This window comes from Cyprinus carpio, chromosome B21, assembly GCF_018340385.1.
Source record: "Cyprinus carpio isolate SPL01 chromosome B21, ASM1834038v1, whole genome shotgun sequence".
Classification (NCBI taxonomy): Eukaryota; Metazoa; Chordata; class Actinopteri; order Cypriniformes; family Cyprinidae; genus Cyprinus; species Cyprinus carpio.
In genome coordinates, this window is record NC_056617.1 from 6,136,670 (window position 1) to 6,157,988 (window position 21,319).

Genomic DNA, 21,319 nt, shown 5'->3' on the forward strand with positions numbered 1-21,319 from the left:
CTGACATGTCATGCTGTGATGGATCCATCAATGTCTGACTGACCTGCACGATATTGTAGCCTTGCAGAATTCCATTATTCACCCATCAACATCACACTCATTAGTCACAAATGCATTACCCTTCCCTTGACCATTTCATTATATTTGACTAATTAGTTTATTTATTTTTTTACACATTTTACTTTATTTAAATCCATTTTGCAAAATCCTTACAGATTTTCCTTGCCTTGTCAAGTAATAAACTTTTTTCATTATTTACATATTTGTCACACTTGAATGATTCGGATCATCAAAGAAATGTTAATATTACACAAAGATAACGCGTGTAAATGCAAAATGCAGTTTTGAAATAATTATTTCATTTATTAAGGGAAAAAAGCTGTCCAAACCTAATAACTGGTTGTGTCCCCCTTTGGAGCAAAAACTGCAATCAAGTGTTTGCGATAACTGAGAAAGAGTCTTTCACATCGCTTTGGAGGAATTTTGGCCCACTTTTCTTTGTACAATAGGTTTTTTTTTATTCAGCCACATTGGAGGGTTTTTGAGCATGAATGTACTGTTTAAGGTCATGCCACAGCATCTCAAACAGATTTAAGTCCGGACTTTGATTTGGTCACTCCAAATTCAAATCCAGGTTGACTGTTGGTATGATATTCTTTTTATAAAATGCTGTGTTTGTTTTATGCAAGATGTAACGGGACAAACACCCTCCAAAAAGTTAAACTTTTGTTGCATCAGTCCACAAAATATTTGCCCAAAAGTCTTGGGGATAATCAAGATATTTTTTGGCAAATGTGAGACGAGCCTTTTTGTTCTTTTTGGTCAGCAGTGGCTTTTGTCTTGGAACTCTCCCATGGATGCTGTTTTTTGGCCCAGTCTCTTTCTTATTGTTAAATCATAAATACTGAGCTTAATTGAGGCGAGTGAAGCCTGCAGTTCTTTAGATGTTGTTCTGGGTTTTTTTATGACCTCCTGGATGAGTCGTCGTTGTGCTCTTGGAGTAATTTCGGTTGGCCGGCCACTCCTGGGAAGGTTCACCACTGTACCAAATTTTCTCCATTTGTGGATAATGGCTCTGAGCGTGGTTCACTGGAGTCCCAACGCCTTAGAAATGGCTTTATAATCATTTCCAGACTGATACATGTCAACTTTTCTTGAATTTTTTTAGATTGTGGCATGATGTTGCTCTTTAAGCATGCTTCACTTCGTCAGACAGATTCTATTTAAGTGATTTCTTAATTCATCAGGTCTGGCAGTAATAAGGCCTGGGTGTGGCTAGTGAAATTTAACTCAGCTTTCTAAAATAATTTGGTTAATCACAGTTCTTTAATGATTTAACAGGAGGGGGCAATTCATTTTTCACATAGGGCCAGGTAGGTTTGGACAGCTTTTTTCCCTGAATAAATGAAATTATAATTTAAAAACTGCATTTTGTATTTACTTGCATTATCTTTGTGTAATATTAAAATTTGTTTGATGATCTGAATCTTTTAAGAGCGACAACTTTGCCAAAAAAAAAAAAAAAAAAAAAAGAAACCGGAAGGGGAAAAAAACATTTTATGGCACTATATATATATATATATATATATATATGGTGCCGTAAAATGTTTTTTCTCTGAAATGTCAAATTCTTTTATGTAATCTCCTTCAAAATGAATCTGATATACTGAATACTGTGATTTTTTTCCAAAAAAAAAAAAAAAATCAGATCATAATTTTGCATTAGTTTTATTATTTTTGATTATTTTTTCTGCTTCCGGTAAGAGTGTAGTTCTCAGCATAGTTTAACATGGTAATTATATGGTATATGGCTGATATATCTAAATTCATTCTACATAATTTTACAGATTTTACCCCACAATAATACTTTTTTTTTCCACACAAACCCAACATTTCTGTTGATTTCCTGACTGATTTTGTGTTCAAACGATGCTTTTATTTTTCAGAAACTTTAAAAAAGCAGAATATTAAACATTTATCAAACCTGATGTAAATAATTTTGTGGGAAAAAGTCTGTTTTGTGTTTTTGTCAATTATAAATAATTTGAATGAATACTGTATTAATGAGAAGATTCAAGTCAACATGAAATGGAAATTCACTGTCATTGCATCTTAAGTATCTTATTGTGAATGATTCATTTATGCATGTTTATTTATTTATTAATTAATTTATTTTTGTCCTCGTAATCTTAAAATCAAATTAATTTCTGTTGGAACAACAGACTTCTTTCCAGTGGTGTATATGGTGCACTTCACCAGTCATTTAGCCAGTTTAAACCCCGCCCCTTTTTTACAATCCACTGCAAGCCCTTAATTATTATTATTTTTTTTTTTTGATAATCCATATCAGATGTACAAAAATACACACTGTGTATCTGTCACCATGTGTTTCAGTAGTTCAGTGTGTAATCAGTCCAGTGGTCTGGAGGCTCTGGGTCTGGCTGACATCCGTATCCTGGTGCGGCTGATGTGTCTGGCAGCTGGGGGGCGTGTCCACACAGGCGTGGGCCAGCAGGGAATGGGGCGTGGCTCTGTGAGCGATCGCACAGGCTCCGCCTTCCTGTCCTTCCTCAGCTCTGCTATCGGCAGTTTAGTGTCACACAGTCCTGCTGCCTACAGAGAGTTAGTGGACATCTGCACTCAGGTACTCTCTCTCTCTCCCTCCTCCCCCCAACTGTCTTTCTTGTCTCCTTCGCTAATGTTTCTCACCTCATTATCCTTGCTGTGGTCTTCATCATTCTCTCCTTTCAGCTCATTTGATCATCCTGTCTTCCGTGTAATCATGCTGTCTCACCTGCATGTCCTTCCTCTCAGGATCTCATGGCAGCAGCTACAGGGATGAACATCAGTGCTATCACCGATCCGCAGCAGAGGATGAGGCAAAGCTCCGCCCTCAAGGGGGCGCCACAGGAGCCAAGAGAACTGACCCCGCCCACCTTCCTGGTCACACAGAGTCTGGTGTCCCTCCTGACAGAGAAAGGCGTTCGATACCGTTATAATGTGCAAAGAAGCGATTCCACTGAATCAAAGGGTAAAGAATTTCTCAAAACAGTACATATATTTTAAATGTTTTAGTTTAGTTTAGACCGGTGATTTCCGAACTTTGTCATCCAAACCCCTTGGACCTGAAATATTTAAGTGAAGTACCTCCTGAAATTTTAGTTTAATATTTCAAAAATTGTACAAAACGTTTGCATAATTATTATTATTTAAAAAAAAAAAAAAGTTAATGGTCACATGACATAAAATGTAATACTTGTTATATTTATAAATGTAATACTTATTAATATTTCAAATATAATATTAATATTAAAATATAAAATATTAATACTAATAATTTATTTTAATAATAATAAAAATTATTTAAGTGTTTACATTTTTATTATTACATTTACAATAAGTTTTTTTTTTCCTTTATCAGCTTTTTATAAATCCCTCTGTCATGGAAATCCTGCAAGCATCAGGATATTTTTATTTATTTGTTTATTGTAATTTTTATTATTACATGTTTTGTTAATATTTCAGTCATTTTAAAACACATTTGGAAATTTGTGGTTCTTTGTCAGACGATGGTCACATGACAAATATTATAATAAAATATAAAAAGATAATAAAAATAAATAAATATTGATATTTTATGTCACTGTCATGGAAAACGTAAGTATCAGGATTGTTTTTTTTAATTGTGCATTTTTATTTCATTCATTATTAGTTTTTATTAACTTTTAATAAATCTCACTGTCATGGAAATCTTGCAAGAATTTTTGTATTTTTTTTTTTAGCTTAAACTGATTATTGAAGTATCAGAGAATTTTACACTATGATTACCAGGTCTGGGAATCATAAAAAGGAAATTTCTATAATGAATTAAAATATTTTGTAGTCAGACTTATCTCTAAAATATGTCATTTGTTTACAAGTTGTTCCTTGAGAATGCAGTGTCTAAATAAATTAATTAATTAATTAATACCCAGTAATCATGATTGGCTGGAAAACTTACAGTATGGAAAAGTCATGGACAGTGGTCAAGAGTTTTGGGAACTCTGCTTATTTTAATTCTAGTGAGTCACTTAGGTACCCATATATCATTTTAAATGGCGGTTAATGATTTGGAATTAACTTATCCTAATTAACTCGGCATGTGATTGGCCAGAAGGCGGAAGCCCTCCACCCTCAGGTCCTCCTCTCTCTCAAGCGGGAGTGCGGGTCGGGCCGCTGGAGCTGGCTAATGCGCTCGCTGCCTGTGCCCTGTCGGCCCGGCTGACCAGCAGACACCGACAGTGGGCGGCACAACAGCTGGTCCAGGCCTTGGCGGTCTCTGAGAAAGACAACACTGCCAGACCCCAGACATACAGTGACATGGCCGGAGATCTGCGCAAGTGTCCCATCAAGAAGCTGGAAGGACATCAGAACAGGGTAAAGAGGATGCAGATACAGTAGAAACACTTGAAGAAGCATGCTAGATGTCTTTCAAGTCTCTTTCTCTCTCTCTGTGTCTTGGCTTGTTCCTGATTGGCTGCCGTGTTTGTAGGTGAGCAGCTGCAGCTGGAATTCAGAACAAGGTTTGTTGGCCACCGGCTCACAGGATGGGACTGTTCGACTGTGGGCCGTAATGCCGAACACAGCAGAACTGCAGCACACACACACCTGCAGCATCAGGTGAGATTACCTATTTTTTTTTATTTTTTTTTTTGATTAGGAAAGGGAGAAATTCCAAATGTTTCCTTGGTCTGTTGGGAAAATTTTTTTCTGTTGAATGAGACCGAAATGGATGCTTTGGGTGCTGAAAGTTGTGTGTTTGTGTGTGGTCTCTGCAGTGAGGATGCTCAGAGCTCAGATGGTTCAATGGGATCTCATCTGCTGTCCGCCGTATCTTGGAGCGCAGGGGGAACTCTATTGGCCGCCTTCCAGAACAAACTCATCAACATCTGGACAGTCAATGGTCAGACCAGCATCCTGCTGTCACATGTACACACACACACAGCACTACTGCTGCCAAATCTTATATGTAATCGAATGGGCATACAGTAATTTATAACTGATTGTAAGAGCAAGTAAGTGTGAGTGAAGAATGAATGAATGAATTATTTTTTTTTTTTTATTATTGGTTTTTTGTGTAATTGTTGTGAATAATTCATTGGTTGATGTTATTCTGAAGTAAAAAAGTTACCATAATCTTGCATCAGAATAACATTATTTGCTTCTGGTTGTATTATACAAGCACCTTTTATAAGCATTTGTGTTTGTCTTTTTTCCTGTAGGTGCTCAGGCACACATCGAGGCTCTGTCCTCGTGGGTCACTGCACTCTCTTGGGTTCAGACCTCCACTCCGTTCCTCAGTCAGGAAGCCTGCAGTCAGGTCAGCCCTCCTGAGAGTCTGCTGGTGGGCCGGCTGGACGGCTCCCTCTGCTGGCTGGAGGTCACAGACGACTTGAGGGTGGAGCGAACAGAGCTCTCTCACTGCTACAGGAAAGAAGGTTAGTCCAGAAATGTGCTGAAGAGCTCTGTTTTAATGTGTGTTCTTTAATTCAGTGGGGAATGAGTGTCACTGTGTTTTTCAGCACCTCAGTGTCTGGCCTGGTACAGTGTTGAAAAACCCTTTGCCGTGGGCTATCCCGATGGCAAAATTCTACTAGCAACAGCAGAGAGCTACGAAATCGAGCCGCCTATTCTTCTAACAGCATTTCCTGTGAGTATGGAGTCCTCAAAACAAACACAAACACTTCATTCACCAATAATGATGGTCTGGTTAGCAAATAAATAATTTATTTGGACTAATTGAAACTGTTTGTTTGTAAGCATTTATAAGACAGTGGACTGGAAGTGATATGAATCATAAGCAACACTATATTTAGAAAATATTTTTTCAATATTTTTTTACACAAAAATGGCATAAAATATTTAATCAGTGATGGTGATTAACATTAATATTTAAAAATATTTAAATTGTGTATATATGTATATAATTTTTATACAAAATGAATGCTTTTATTCAGCAAAGGTGCATTAAATTGATCAACAGTGATGGTAAAGACATTTATAATGTTATGAAAGATTTGCGTTCCAAATAAATGTATTGTTACACAAATAATTATTTGCAAAAATATTAAGCAGCTCAGCTCTTTTCAGCAGTTGTGTAATAATAAATAATAATCATTAATAATATGTTTATTTAACTCGAATTCAGCATGTTAGAATGATTTCTGAAGGATCATGTGACACTGAAGACTGGAGTAATGATGCTGAAAATTCAGCTTTGATCACAGGAATAAATTACATTTAAAAAAAAAATACAAAAAAAAAAAGTTATTTTAAATTGCAGTAGTATTTCACAATATTACTGTTTCTACTGTACTTTTGTCTTGCTGAGAATAAGAGAATTCCTTCAAAAACATAAAAAATCTTGCCACCCATAAACTTTTCATTACAAAAAATACATTTGTTTTCATTTCGATAAAATGCAACATGGAGACTTTGGGGAAACTTTTGAATGATGACCTGAACAAACCAAATGAACTTAATCAATTAAATGAATTGGGTTTCTTCACACATTTCAGACGGATTGAAACTGATCACATATGTTGACGTATATGAACCCATATGTTTTGAGAGTAACATGCTTTTATGTTCACAGGAGAGTGTGAGTGCGCTCAGGTGGGACCCTACCGGTCATCTGCTGCTGTCTGTGGGCCGCTCTGAGGTGGTGAAGATCTGGGGTCGTGCCAGCGGTGCGTGGGTCACCCTCCACTCTCTGTTCCACATGGGCACCGTCAACACGGCCGAGTGGTGCCCTCTGCCCGGCAGAGGACCGGAGCCTCGTCTTATGATGGCAGTGTGAGTGTGCCATATGCTTAATAATCATAACAGCGATTTTCAAAACCAGAAGCCCACCTACTTTAATATTTAGTAAATTGTTGGGGGTGTTACTACACATTTCACTCACAAAAAATCCATTTACATATAGAATTCTTAAAATGGCAATGAAATGGAAATAGAAACCAGTTTTATTTTATAGTATCATTGAGATGCTATTACAGTTTTTGTTAATATTTTGTTAAAAGTTTTAGTAATTTGTTGTGTGTTTTTGTTGTTTTTAAATGTCTGTATAGTTTTAATTAATTTTTATTTCAGTTTTAATTTCATTTATTTTAGGACATCAAGTTAAACTAAATAAAATTAGAAATGTTGCATTGGAAGTTTTTTATATTATATTTCATTAAAGGAACCTTCTTTTTTGCCAGCTATAATAACCCAGATAGCAACAGATTTTTCTTTCGATATTGAATTAGAGTGTAACAAATGATAAAAAAAAAAAAATAGCATTACATTTTAATAAAACAATACAATTTAAAAATGTATTAAAATACACAGCTAAATTATTTATAATAAGAGCTGTGACATTCTTTTAGATAATAGATAGAACAGAAGTAAAACCTAAAAGTCATAAAGAGGGTGGAAAATAGATGAAAATGTGTAAAATTAAATGACAACTTTGGTGGAAGAAACATTATAAGTGAGAATCAAATCAAGTGGTCCTAAAATGTTACAAAAGTGTATAATATGGCACTATTATTATTTTTCACACCATTAATTTGAAGAATGGGTGCAAGATATCTCAGAGGAGAGCTTTAAATGAGTACTTCATTAAGTATTTTTAGGATATGTAGACATTTATCTGTTATATTGGCACTCAAGGATGCACAGGTGTCTAATCCATCATCTAAATGTTAAGATTTTCCTTTATTTCCTCAGTGGATGTCAAAATGGCCTCCTGTATGTGTGGACTCTTCCTCAAGGGGGCGCTAATGTCTCAGCGCCCAATTTCCTCACCCCATCTACCAGCCAAGACAAGAGCAGTGCCATCAAGGTCAGATTGATTTATTTATGTTTTTTGTTTTGTTTTTTGGGAAGATAATTTACTTGGAGTAAATTAAGCCTTCTTATTTATTACCTGTTTAAGCTCACCTTTTAATTCACTTCCTTACTGTTAGATTACTTGTCACTAAATGTATTTTTTGGAGTTTGTTAGTGCAGTTTAAGGAAGCTGTGTGTGTGTTTTGTGTTTTAGCGGGGCAATGCTAAATGTGTGTTCCGCCTGAGTGGACACATTACCGCGGTAAAGACCCTCTCATTTTGTCCCAGTGGACTTGCACTGGTGTCTGGAGGAATCGGAGGGGTGCTCAACATCTGGTCTCTCAGAGTGAGTCAAACGCTTCTTATAGGTATTTCTTTTATTAGCTTTACAAAGCTCCTGTTTTTGATTGTAACTCCCCTGTGTTCTAGGATGGTTCAGTCCTGCAGACTGTGGTTACAGGAATGGGCTCCGTGGTTTGTACCACCTGGATCCCACACATAGGGGTGACCGCTTGTTCTGGAAGATCAAAGGTACCAAACACTTTATGAAAAAGTGTTTGATTCTATTTATGTTTAATAAAAAAAATGTGTAAGTAATGTTTAATTCTGTTTCTCCTATCTCAGGATGTTTTGCTAATTCGCTGTACCCCAGACTGGATCTCTCAGAATCACATTCTGGCCTCCTGCCGTTCCGTTCTACGCAGTCAGGGCATTCTGGGATTGAATCGTGCCCCCTGCATGGCTGTCTTTCTTGAGCGCCTTCCCACATTGCTTCAGGAGCAGTACAGCTATGAGAAGGTACATACAGTTTCTCATCAAAACTGAAAACTCAAAATTCAATACATATATTGTTCATGTAATGAGATATATTTTGCTGTCTTCATGTTGTGGACGGTAGCTGATAAATATTACGTATAAATCTATGCTATTTAAAAAAAACAACAGAATAAATAAACAAGGGAAAACTATATTTAAAAAAATAATGGCCTTAAAGGGGGAAATTTTGCTATAATCTTTTACTATCCCTTTAAGTTAGTAATCTAAATAACAAAATCGGCAAAATACTTAAATCCGCACACAACCATTTTATTTTCTATTTATTATTATTAAATTATTTTTTTTAATTGGTATCGGTCAATAAAATAAAATTCAAATTAAATGAAAAATTGCTAATATTTACAAAATATAGTCACATACAAAATTATATATATATTTATATATATTATATATAGAGAGAGAGAGAGATTTTTTTTATCAGATATCAAATTGAAAGATTTTATATAAATGTTATTGTTATTTTTATTTATTTTTGTTTTGTTTGTTTGTAAATATAATGTTAATCTATTGTATCAGTTCATTAAAGTGATATTATTATTATTATTTGTTATTTTTATTATTTTTTTATAATTATTTTTTTTTTTTTATTACTATTATTTTAATTTTATTTTTCTTGTGTTTGTGATGATTATGTATTTTTTTGATTATAATTTTTTTATATTTAAATTTTTATTAATTTTTATTTTATTTTAATTTGCGTATAAAACAGGAAAATCTGTATAAGTGTGCTTTGTTTTGAAATGAGTTCTTGAAGTCTTCTAGAATGCTATAGAAATGACATTCACTGTATTCACTACATTATAATCACTGACACATACTGAACATATTTGCCTCAGTTCTGATCCAGTCTGAGTTTCTGCTGAGGCTCAGTTTGTTCTGCTGGCATATTGACTCTTTGCCCAGTTTTGCTGCAGAGCTTCACTTAACAGTCTCTGTTAACAGCTCATTATTGTCCTCGGTTAAACAGTCTGCTGAGGAGAGACCAGAGTCAGTCAGTTCACTGCAGCTCTCTGAGTCAACCTCACCTCAGCGCCACCCAGTTTTACTTCCTACCTCATCAAATTATATTTTAAAATGTATTAAAATAGGCGTAATATTTCACAGTATTCTTAATATGTAACAAAATTGCTGCGTTTACTGTATTTTTGATCAAATAAATGCTGTCTTGGTGAGCTTCTTTAAACAACAAACCTTAATTATTCCATAATTATTTCTATGAAAATGGTATTCTCAGTGCATTATAGATATTATATAACATCATATCCTTTGTGTGTGTCGTTCCTCAGAGTCATGTGATGTCGGGCGATCAGTTGACTCACAGTGCCTTTCTTCAGAGTCTGGCCGCTCTGGCCGTGGGTCTCTTCTTGGATCAGTTACTGTGCCGTCAGCCAAGACCACCTCACCACAGCGGGACGGGGCCGGATCAGGATGGGGCCCCTGGATCCTTCTGCCCCTCAGAGTGGAACTGGCTTTCCATCTATTCAACCACAGTGAAGAGCGCAGAGGCGTTTGCTCGTGGCACCGCCTTCCCAGAATCCTTCATTGCACCTGAATTCCATCATTCAGGATCCACTGAGTTGACCAAACCATTGGTAAGATGCAAAGGAATTAATCCTTGTGAAATACTTGGGATATTTGTGCACCTTTTTTTTTTCTTTTTCAAAATCTGCTTATAATGTTAGTAAGGTTTCTTTGCACAAAAAAAAAGAGACCTTTTTTGACTGTCGTTTTGACACTTGGAATATTAAATGAGCTGTTTTTGCTGCTTTACTTTTAAGAAAAGAAGAAATACATAACAAGGATTAAAATGAAAAAAGTCAAATAATAAAAAATGACAGACTAAATAAGCATAAAAGGATGTAAACAATGAAATAATGACAATACTAGTGCAATCAGTATGGAAAAAATGCAGTAAAGTATAAAACTAATACATATTATATATATATATATATATATATATATATATATATATATATATATATATATATATATAATAATTTTTATTTTATAGTTTTTCCTTTAACCTCTTTATATTTTTCCAGATTTTCATGTAGTTTTTGGAATAAATGTTGTATTATGATTCATTACAGCATATTATAGTAAAGTAAAACTGAAACTAAAATGAAAACAATTTAAAAAAATATGAATTATTTAAAATGTTAACGGAAATAAACATATTTCAGCTAGTTAATAAGGCAACATTTTTCAGTTTAGTTTAAGCTGATGTACTAAAATAACAAAATTACTAAAACTTTAACTAAAAATTCAAGCGAAAACCGAAAATATAAAAATAACAACTAATATTCAAAATATTAATAAAATCTATATTATCTCAATGACACCAGAATTCTTTAGCTGAGCTCAGAAAATCCTGTTTTCTACAATATGCCCCTTAAAGGTTATTTTGATTAATGCAAAGGGTCTTTTGTTCTCCTTCCAGGACAACAGTAAATGGACCTTCATGATGGATGAACAGCTCATGTCCTGGGCGACCAGCAGACCTGAAGTAAGTCTGTGTGTTCCTGAACGTGTGTGAGGTTTAGCAGATATGTGGAAGTGTGTGTTAAGACATCCGGATGTTCCTTCATCTCCCTCATTCATCTCTGTCAGTGCAGCCCCTGTGTTCAGCATTGTTCTTTCAGGCAGATTTTTATCACTCTTCACGTGTTTTTATTCATTCAGCTTTTATAAATTACCCCACACAAGCCCTACCAGCCAGCGCCACACAAAACCTGTCTCTACTTTACATAAAACTCCTTTCCTCATTATTTAAAGCAAATCTCTATGCCTGTTTTACTTTTACAGCTTGCTAAATTGGCTTGAGATTACATTAAAAGACTAATGTTTTTGTAATGTGTGTAAAGGAAATATTATTGTATTTAACAGTGCTTTAAACATTTTTTTTAAATCTAATAAAGTCATGTTTGTGGTTTTGACAGGACTGGCAGCAGGGTGGTAAAAGTGAGGTGTATTTGTGGGGTAACGGCCGTCACGGGCAGCTGGCGGATGCTGGAACCAGTGCGTCTGTGCCCACACTCGCTCCCTCTCTCTCGCAGACTCAGCAGGTAGATTATCAACACAGAACACATGCAAAGCTACCACAAAAAGTTGTTCTCTCCATGCATCTCTGCTGCGTGTTTCTCTCAGGTTGTGTGCGGTCAGAACTGCACGTTCCTGGTTCAGGCTAACGGTACGGTTCTGGCTGTAGGGGAGGGCAGTTACGGACGACTCGGACAGGGTAACTCAGACGACCTTTACACCCCAACTATCATCTCAGCTTTACAAGGTAATGCAAACCACAGCAAACTTATTTTCAGGCCAGTGCCAGTAATATGTGTAGTACACAGATATAATTTACACATTGAATTTGGGGGAAAAAGGTTTCAAAAATTTTTTTTTTTAATGTGAATGATTATTATTATTATTATTATTATTATTATTATCTAAACTTGGACTCTATATAAAAAAGCATGAAATATATATTGCATCTATTACATGTTATTTTTTTCCCCTAATATAGGTTATGTAGTGACTCAGCTGGTGACATCATACGGGTCTGATGGCCACTCATTGGCTCTCACTGAGACCGGAGAGGTGTTCAGCTGGGGTGATGGGGATTATGGGAAACTTGGCCATGGGAACAGTGAAAGGCAAAGGCGACCTAAACAGATCGAGGCTCTGCAGGGAGAGGAAGTGGTGCAGGTAAAGAAAATTACAAAAACCATCACATGATCAGATTTCAGAATTCAGATTTCTGATTCTGACATCATCAGATTTCGTTTGAACATCATTTCCCTCTTTCAGCTGGCGTGTGGGTTCAAACACTCAGCCGTCATCACAGCGGACGGAAAACTCTTCACCTTTGGCAGTGGAGATTCTGGACGCTTGGGTCAAAGGTCAACTTCAAACAAGATGGTCCCGGAGAGAGTGACTGCACTGGATGGGTACCACATTGGACAGGTGCTTCTTCATTGTTTGGACTTTCATTCTAATGTGCGTATATGACCTTTGACCAGCGCGTGATAAGTGAAGATGACCTTTTCTGTCGTGTTTAGGCGTCATGTGGTATCAATCATACTCTGGTCCTGTCATCAGACGGCCTGAGCGTGTGGGCTTTCGGAGACGGTGATTATGGTAAACTGGGTATTGGACCATGTACAGTGAAATGCTACCCACAGGTACAGTCTTACTGATTGATCAGGTACATTTTCGTTCAAAAAGTTTGAATTTGGTAAGATTTGTTCATATTTTTGAAAGATGAATATTGTGGTCACCAAGGCTGCAATTATTTGACCAAAAATACAGTAAAAATTAAAATACAGTTTTCTATTTTAATAAATTTTTGTGATTTTCAGCATCATTACTCCAGTCTTCAGTGTCACATGTTCCTTCAGAAATCATGCTGATTTAGTGCACAAGAAACATTCTTATTATAGACAAAACTTTATTTGATGAATTAAAAGTTCAAAAGAACAACACTTATTTGAATGCTTTGTAACATTATAAATGTCTGTACTGTCACTTTTGATCAGTTTGATGCATCCTTGCTAAATAAAAGTAATAATTTCTTTAAAAAAAAAAAAAAGGTTTTTTTTTGTTTTCTTTTTTTTTTCATTGGCTGATTGTCCTGTTTCTGTTCGTTGTTAGAAAGTGGAGGCTCTTTGCAATAAAGGCATTAAAAAGGTTGGATGTGGAACACATTTCTCAGTGGTTCTGGCCAAAGATGTAGGAGTCTTCTAATTATTCGGAGGTGGTAGATCCTGAAGTAATTATTATCATTATTATAATAATAGTGTTTTGTGTGTGTAAATGTGGCATCATTTACAATTACTCTATTTTGATTCTAGCCTGAATCAATTTTTTTCTCAAAAGAATATTTCGATCATAAAGCTGACTGTGTTTTTCAAATTACCTTTGTGATATTGAGAAAGCCTTTATATGGTTGTATGTTTTCACAGAGCGTCTGATAGGTCTGCCGGACTCCATGCTGAAGAATCACAACCGGCCGCAGATCATTCCCGCTCTGGAGGGCGTCTTCATTGAGGATATTGCTGTGGGCTGTGAACACATCCTTGCCTTATCCAACACTGGAGACGTGTATGCATGGGGCTGCAACTGTGAGGCCCAGGTACTGTCAGCAATGATGTTTTCTGTGGATATTTGAGAATCTGTGAATATTTAGTGGCGCTTATGTCCTCTTTGTGTGTATTGCAGCTGGGTCTGGGCCATTCCAATCCTGTCAAAGAGCCCACTCTGGTTACTGCTCTCCAGGGCAAGAACATCAGGCAGATCTCGGCTGGACGCTGTCATACCTCGGCCTGGACCACACCGGCTCTGTCAACCAGAGCTTCAGGTACAAACAAATCCTAGTGAGCTGTTTACCTATATGCACCATACAACTAGCACTGTTCAATAGTAAGTTCGTTCTTATTGGTACTATGAAACAAAATTGCAAAAATTTAAGTTTTAATTTTTAAAACGTTACATTTGTTTTCTTCTTTTTTTTATATACAGAAAGAAATCAACAAAATCAAGAGATTCTGTGTACTGATTTTTGGTCCAATAAGTAATATATCTGTCTTCAATAGGAATTCAATAGGAGAAAATTATTGGTCATCCAATCTTTTACATTTTTAATACACTCTGTTAGCTTAGATAATTTAGAAGTTTCATCTGGTCTTGTTGAGATATATAGTTGAGTATCATCAGCATAACAATGGAAACAAATTCTGTATTTTCTAATAATATTACCAAGGGGTAACATGTAAATTTAAAATAATAGAGGACCTAGGACAGATCCTTGTGGCACTCCATACTTTACTGGTGATAAATGAGATGATTCCCCGTTTAAATAAACAAAGTGGTAGCGATCGGACAGGTAGGATCTAATCATTTAAAAGCCTGCCCTTGAAGAACTGTATAGGTTTGTAATCGATCTATGAGTATTTCATTATCTATAGTGTTGAATGCAGCACTAAGATCCAGTAAAACTAGCAATGAGATGCAGATTTGGTCTGATGCAAGAAGGTAAAAAACGATTATATTTGTGTACAATATACAACAATAATTATATATTGTAAATTATATTGTATATTTTCTAGTTATTCTTGTCTCTAAAATATTTAATTGACTAGAAGTTGCTTTTTAGTACAGTCTCTACAAATATGATTTTTAAAACTCCTTATCCAGTAGCAACAAACAACAGGCAGACACATAGAAAATCCTGAAAATGTATTTGTCAAAAGCTATAAACCCTGTAATTCAGATATGCAAAATGTTTCTGCTAAATCCTAGCATATCTCAGCAAAAAAAAAAAAAAAACATTCTCATCTCCACAGATTTTGACCTCATCAGTGAACATCTGTTCTAGGATCAGTTCCTCAGCGGTTGGATGTGAGATTTGTTTTTGCATTTCATGTCAACAACTCTGACTGTGTATTTTGTAGGTTGTTCAGGGATACAGCTGGGTCTGCCTCAGTCCGTGCCTCCGCAGTATAACGCCCTCAAAGACTGCAGCCCTGAAGTGCTAAACACCCGTCTCAGAGTACTGTACCACTTCTCTGATCTTATGTACAAATCCTGGAGGCTTCTGAACCTCGACCCCCGCAGTCAGGTATGCCAATAAATAATAAAACAAATACACACATTCACGTGAATCACAGCACTCACTGCTGATGTTTCATTGAGGAAAAACTGTATTCTAACTCCCTGCCAAGAACCTTTCATCATTTTCTAAGCTGAGATTTGTGTCCAGTGTGAAAGTGTTCCTTGTTACGGTTCATGTTTTTTACCTTCAGACTAATAGGTCTGTGTCGGTCGATATCCGAGCAGAAGTTTTGTCTGACAGTGTTACTGTCTGGCTGGTTTCCAGGTAAATGCTTCCCGCTACAGCTCAGGTACCGCTGCCATCGTACAGGGCCAACTCAGAGGCCTCCTGTCCCCGAAAGTCAACACACTTCCTCTTGTTCGCACGATCGGCAGAACCATGACCCAGGGAAAGACCTATGGTCCCCAGATTACAGTCAAACGAATCTCCACCAGGTATGAGCTTTTAACCAGGGCTGCACAATGAATCAAATTCACCGAAATCACAAAATGGATTAGCGGTACTGTCAAAAGGCTGTGATGTAATGAAATAAATAAATGTGCTGCGCAGTGTTGGGTGTAACGCGTTACTAACTAATGAAACTAAAGCGAGGCACAGTCTTTCCTGTATCTGAAAGCTTGAAGTTTCTACTTTTAAATTGAACAAATTCAAATCGAAAACAAATATTCTCTGATTATGTAATCGTCTGTATGAAATTAAAGCAATGTACAGTCTTTCGTGTATCTGAGCTCATTATATGCAGTCACCTGCGTGCAAACACCCTCATCTAGATACAATAAATAGAAAAAAAAAAAAAGATTAATCTAATTATCATTTTTGAAAGAAGTCCTGCTATGAGGAATTTACTTCAGAAGAACAGAGCGATCTGACATGGCTTTATTCAGCAGAGAACATAATTTAAGTAATTTACTGTAAACTTACCTACATTAGTTAACGTGTTATTTTTACATAAACCTAAAAAGTATTACAGTTGTTTTAAAGCTAAAATGCTAAAGTATTCTATGTTTGACTCAAATTGAAAGAATAAAGAGTTTAATGTCTATTAAGGTTTATAGGGATTTTAAGATGTAGCCTTATTAGCGAATTGAATAATTCAGTTACTTATTGAGTAACTAAGTTACTTTTCAGACAGAGTTATTAATAAAGTAATTTAAATACAATATTGATGATGTAATTAGTAATATTAATTATAAAAGCAGCTCATGAGCTGGTGTTTTCAGTGTTTCAGAGCGTTTATTTTTAATTTTTGTAATTATTACTTTACAGTGGAATATAACAATAGTAATAATGAACGGTATTTATTTTTTGTTTAATTATTTTATAGACACTATTATTAGCTTAATTTTGACAAATTAAGCATTAAATAAGCCAAAATACAACAAAAACATCAAGATATTTCTTGATAAGTCTAATTCACAGTAAAAAAAAAATTAAAAAAGTGTGATTTGCTATGTAAATAACAAAAAAAAAAGTACAACTCCATGACTATTTTTGTGAATATTTGTTTTTCTAGTTATTTTCTAGTTATTGTGTGTAAATTGAGTAAATAATTAAAAAAATATATTATTTCTTATCCTTAATTCTTATCCAGTTAATCATGAAAAACTTAAATTCATAGGGCATTTGAATATTGCTATGTACTATTTGGCCTTGAAGTCAAAAAGTTTGAGAACCACTGGATTACAGGAACACAGGAAGTATAGGAAATGTATAGATGGATAGTTGATAGACAGTGTTTGTTAACTGCCTATATATATATATATATATATATTTATTTATTTTTATTTTTTTTTGCCAAGATTTAAACTATTTACTTGAAGTACCTAACCTTATCCTCCAATCCACAGAGGGCGCTCCAGCAAGCCCATTTTCGTGCAGATCGCCAAACAGGTGGTGAACCTGAACCCTACTGAGCTGCGTCTGCCCTCCAGAGCATGGAAGGTGAAGCTGGTTGGAGAAGGGGCAGATGACGCCGGCGGTGTGTTTGATGACACCATTACCGAAATGTGCCAGGTAAGTCCATTTTCTTAAAAGGGAGGGTTGCTTTCACATTCAGGCATCCAAAACCGAATTCTCTTTTCCCAGGAGTTGCAGTCAGGTGTGGTCGAGCTTCTTATTCACACTCCCAACAGCTCTGCTGATGTTGGTAGCAACACGGACAGGTACGTTGTAGATGATGAAATGCAGAAGCAGAATGTATAGCGATGATGTATTTTTGTAGGCTAAACCAGAAGCTAGTTTCACCTCGGTTTCCTCGACAAAAACCCAGTAGTTCCTGGTTTTGGTCTACAAAAATACGCCATTCCTGCAGCTCTCTATTGGCTCTAAATAGAAAGACCGTTTTCTACTAACCTCCATTGTCTTGACAGGTTCTTGCTGAACCCAGCAGCAGTCTCGGATGATCACATGGTGCAGTTTCGCTTCTTGGGGATTCTAATGGCGGTGGCCATTCGAACCAAAAAGCCCTTGGATCTGCACCTGGCGCCGTGGGTGTGGAAACAGCTGTGTTGTATTCCTCTGGGAGCCGCCGACCTGGAGGAGGTGGACCTGCTCACGTACCGCTCTCTTCAAGGCATCTTACACCTGGACAGCAGCGTGATCAATGAAGAGAACTTCACAGTGGTGAGGCACACAGACCCGAGAGACCAGCAGAGATCATCCATTCAGACATGACTTTCTCACTGTCTTTTATTCTGGATTTGTAGATGATCCCTCTGGACTCGTTTGTGGCTCACAGTGCTGATGGCACATTGGTTCCGGTGATTCCTGGTGGGCATTACGTCCCTCTGACATTCTCCAACAGGAACGATTATGTGGAGAGAGCCTTGCAATACAGACTCCATGAGATGGACAGACAGGTATCTGCCTCTCCTCCAGACACTTTAGAATTAAAATGATCTTAGCTATACATTTCACTTAAAGGAATAGTTCATATGGACTGATCTTGCATGCTGACAGTACAGAATGGTAACACAGTTTATGTGTGTATGTAGGTGGCAGCAGTGAGGGAGGGCATGTCCTCAATTATCCCAGTCCCGTTGCTTTCCCTGCTCACGGCTCGACAGCTGGAACAGCTGGTGTGTGGCCTGCCCGAGGTCTCTGTGGAAATGTTGAAGAAGGTGGTACGATACCGTGACATTACTGACAGCCATCAGCTCATTGGCTGGCTGTGGCAGAGCCTCGAGGAATTCACCAATGAGGAGAGAGTCCTATTCCTGCGCTTCGTGTCCGGACGTTCCCGACTGCCATCCAATCCGGCAGACATCACACAAAAATTTCAGATCATCAAAGTTGATCGGGTAAGGCTACTGTCAGGTATAGAATATCCTCTTTATTATATACTAATTAAAAATAGATTAAAAAAAAAAAAAAAAAAAAATATATATATATATATATATATTCATTTATTATATAATAATTTAATGACAAGAAATAAAATATTAAAAAAAATGCTCTGAAATATTTTCTTTACAATATACTTATATAACTTTTGAAATAGATTAAAAACATTGAATGAATTGAACTAAATAAAGCTGCATAATTTAATATATACTTTAGTTAATTACAAAATTGTTTTAATTTAACATAATTTAATGACAACGAATTAGATGTAGACAAAATTAATTTTCTAAAATGAAATTTACTTTTGAATGTAATATTGAAAATTATTTTACTAAAATTCACCCAAAAATAGATTTTTTTAATTTTATTTTGTATTTTCATTTATTTCATCATTAATGTTTATCTATATAAAAAGGTTGTCAGTAGATTTTGTAACTGAAAGGAACACAAGAAAAAATATATTTATGTATTTTTATGAATTATATAATGTTGTATAATTTATAATATTATATAATGAAATTAACTTTGGATATAAAATGCACTAAAATTCAGCCAAAACAGGAATGTTTTTAAATTATGTATTTTTATTTATATGATTATTAATGTTTATTTATATGAAATGGTTGTCAGATTTCAAAACTGAAAAGGGACACAGAAAAAATACTTTATGGAATTAAATTTTGAATATAAAATGATAATTTAGTAAACAATTATTTTATTATGTAGTTTTATTATGTATTTTATTATATTATGTAGTCAGTTATTTTGTCAGTTGTTAAAAAGTTACAGAAATGGTCACAGTTATCGGCAAATATTGACAGTATTGGCAAATATTGTCTGATCATTCAGCTTAGCTAATTATGTATATGAACTTTATGAACTATGAACTAGTATATGAACTATGCCCAATGGCAGTATGTAAAGTGGGATGAAGCCCAGGTCTCACTTTCTCTCAACAGCCTGTGAATGGACTTCCTACGGCCCAGACGTGCTTCTTCCAGCTGCGCCTTCCTCCCTACACAAGCCAGGCCATACTAGCCGAGCGCCTACGCTATTCCATTCACAACTGCCCCTCCATAGACATGGACAACTACATGCTGTCACGCAACACCGACCCCGCAGACGGCTCCGACACAGAGTACTAACACGGCCCTCGCAAAAACAGACTCTATAATGCCACAAAGCACAAAATAACCCTCATAAATGCCTCTGGTTGCACTTCTTCCACATACATGCAATACAGTTCTCAGTCGCAAAGCCTCACGTACGTACTCTCTGTGGTACCCAGAATGCACTGCAGACACCAGTTCTTCCACAAAGTCAAAGGGAGAATATTTAAGCAATTAAATTCTGTATTTAGTGCTTTTTGTATCATCTTCATGTCTCTGAATATTGCAGGAAAGATTCTAAAACTAAAAAAAATCCTTACAATACCATTACAAGCGCCGTTCCTGTAATGGTCGCAAGGTTTCTTCTCTTGGCGTTAGCCACAGAAACTGGGGTCAGTTCGTAGGAGAGCATTTGGCAGCTAGCTTCCTCTCCCAGTTTATGCCAAAGGCTATTAAACTACTGTACTGTACTGTACACGATACCTTCTGACTCAGTGGAAAAAACAAAAAACATACTGTGAGTCTGAGAGATAAGTCCCAGAGCATTCGTTGTTTGGGCGTTTATATCAAGCTAGCTTGTGTATTTAATGAATGTATACTTGCAAATGCCATGCACGTGTGCACTCCAATCTTTTATTTGCCAAATACTGTACTGATGCTGTACATTACATAGGGTTTAATGAATTTTAGCCTATTTTTTTTTTTTTTTTTGCAACTGTGAAACGTAATCGTCTGTGCATTCTCACGGAGCGAGAGTGCAGGTTTGTTACACGATGCTGATTGGTCATCAGTGTTATTATGTGCTTCGGGCTTGTATGCCTCAGTGCTGGATGTAAAACATGTTTTGACTGTTTTTACTGTTGTGTTTGATAGAGGAGAGTCGCTCTTTACTCTCCAACCTTCTGTATGCGGTGGTTTACAGTATTGGTAAATTATTATTATTTGTTTTTCCTAAAATAAATATCTGAGTGAGCTTTATGTGTTGGAAAGACGACTAATGAAGACACATTGCGCTGTTTGACACTTAAGACCTGTATGCATTGCGCTTTAGGAAAATCGTATTCACTATAATATTTACAGATTTCAGATTAATTTATCTAGAGATTCTCCTAACCCGAGTCACTACTGATATACAATCACTACTGTAAACCTCTTGGCTGATTTTTTTTATGGAAGTATCCAGAACTAACTTTAACATGAAAGATTACTTTGTTAGGCTATGATGTGGTATTTGGTGATGCTCAAATTTCAGATTAAGCCATAAAAAAAGAACGATTCAAGAGGTCTCCTTAAACTGTATGACATCTCATGGCGATGGCCTCTCAGATGCAAGATGCACTGTACTGTAAATTAAATTTTGTGTACAGACTTTCGTGTCAGCTTGGTAAGTCATTTAATTTGATTTTAAATGTTTATATTATTATGAAAAGTTTTTATTTCTGCCATGTTTTTGTGTTTCTATTCCAGCTATTTTAGTTTTGCGATCAGTTTCACGTTTCCAAAGACCAGACAAGGGAAAACCAATCAGTTATCCGAAGTATTAGAAGTAAAAATGAAGTATGTATTGTAT

The 21,319-nt window shown here is 36.0% G+C and overlaps 1 protein-coding gene across 1 annotated transcript in view; it reads left to right on the forward strand.

Annotated features, from left to right (window-relative positions):
• Positions 1–21,118, forward strand: part of LOC109045559 (probable E3 ubiquitin-protein ligase HERC1) — a 63,062-nt gene extending 41,944 nt beyond the window's left edge. The window contains 30 exon segments of the mRNA XM_042748376.1: positions 2,395–2,644; positions 2,815–3,031; positions 4,154–4,416; positions 4,532–4,659; positions 4,818–4,942; positions 5,262–5,477; positions 5,562–5,689; positions 6,635–6,834; positions 7,753–7,867; positions 8,069–8,200; positions 8,284–8,385; positions 8,479–8,652; positions 9,978–10,283; positions 11,132–11,197; positions 11,631–11,756; positions 11,839–11,977; positions 12,212–12,393; positions 12,496–12,651; positions 12,747–12,869; positions 13,339–13,444; positions 13,650–13,819; positions 13,906–14,044; positions 15,138–15,304; positions 15,563–15,732; positions 17,146–17,311; positions 17,384–17,460; positions 17,668–17,920; positions 18,004–18,156; positions 18,292–18,597; positions 19,600–21,118. Coding sequence (XP_042604310.1) covers positions 2,395–2,644; positions 2,815–3,031; positions 4,154–4,416; positions 4,532–4,659; positions 4,818–4,942; positions 5,262–5,477; positions 5,562–5,689; positions 6,635–6,834; positions 7,753–7,867; positions 8,069–8,200; positions 8,284–8,385; positions 8,479–8,652; positions 9,978–10,283; positions 11,132–11,197; positions 11,631–11,756; positions 11,839–11,977; positions 12,212–12,393; positions 12,496–12,651; positions 12,747–12,869; positions 13,339–13,444; positions 13,650–13,819; positions 13,906–14,044; positions 15,138–15,304; positions 15,563–15,732; positions 17,146–17,311; positions 17,384–17,460; positions 17,668–17,920; positions 18,004–18,156; positions 18,292–18,597; positions 19,600–19,785 — 5,041 coding nt within the window. The 3' untranslated portion in view covers positions 19,786–21,118.
• The last annotated feature ends 201 nt before the right edge of the window (positions 21,119–21,319 follow it).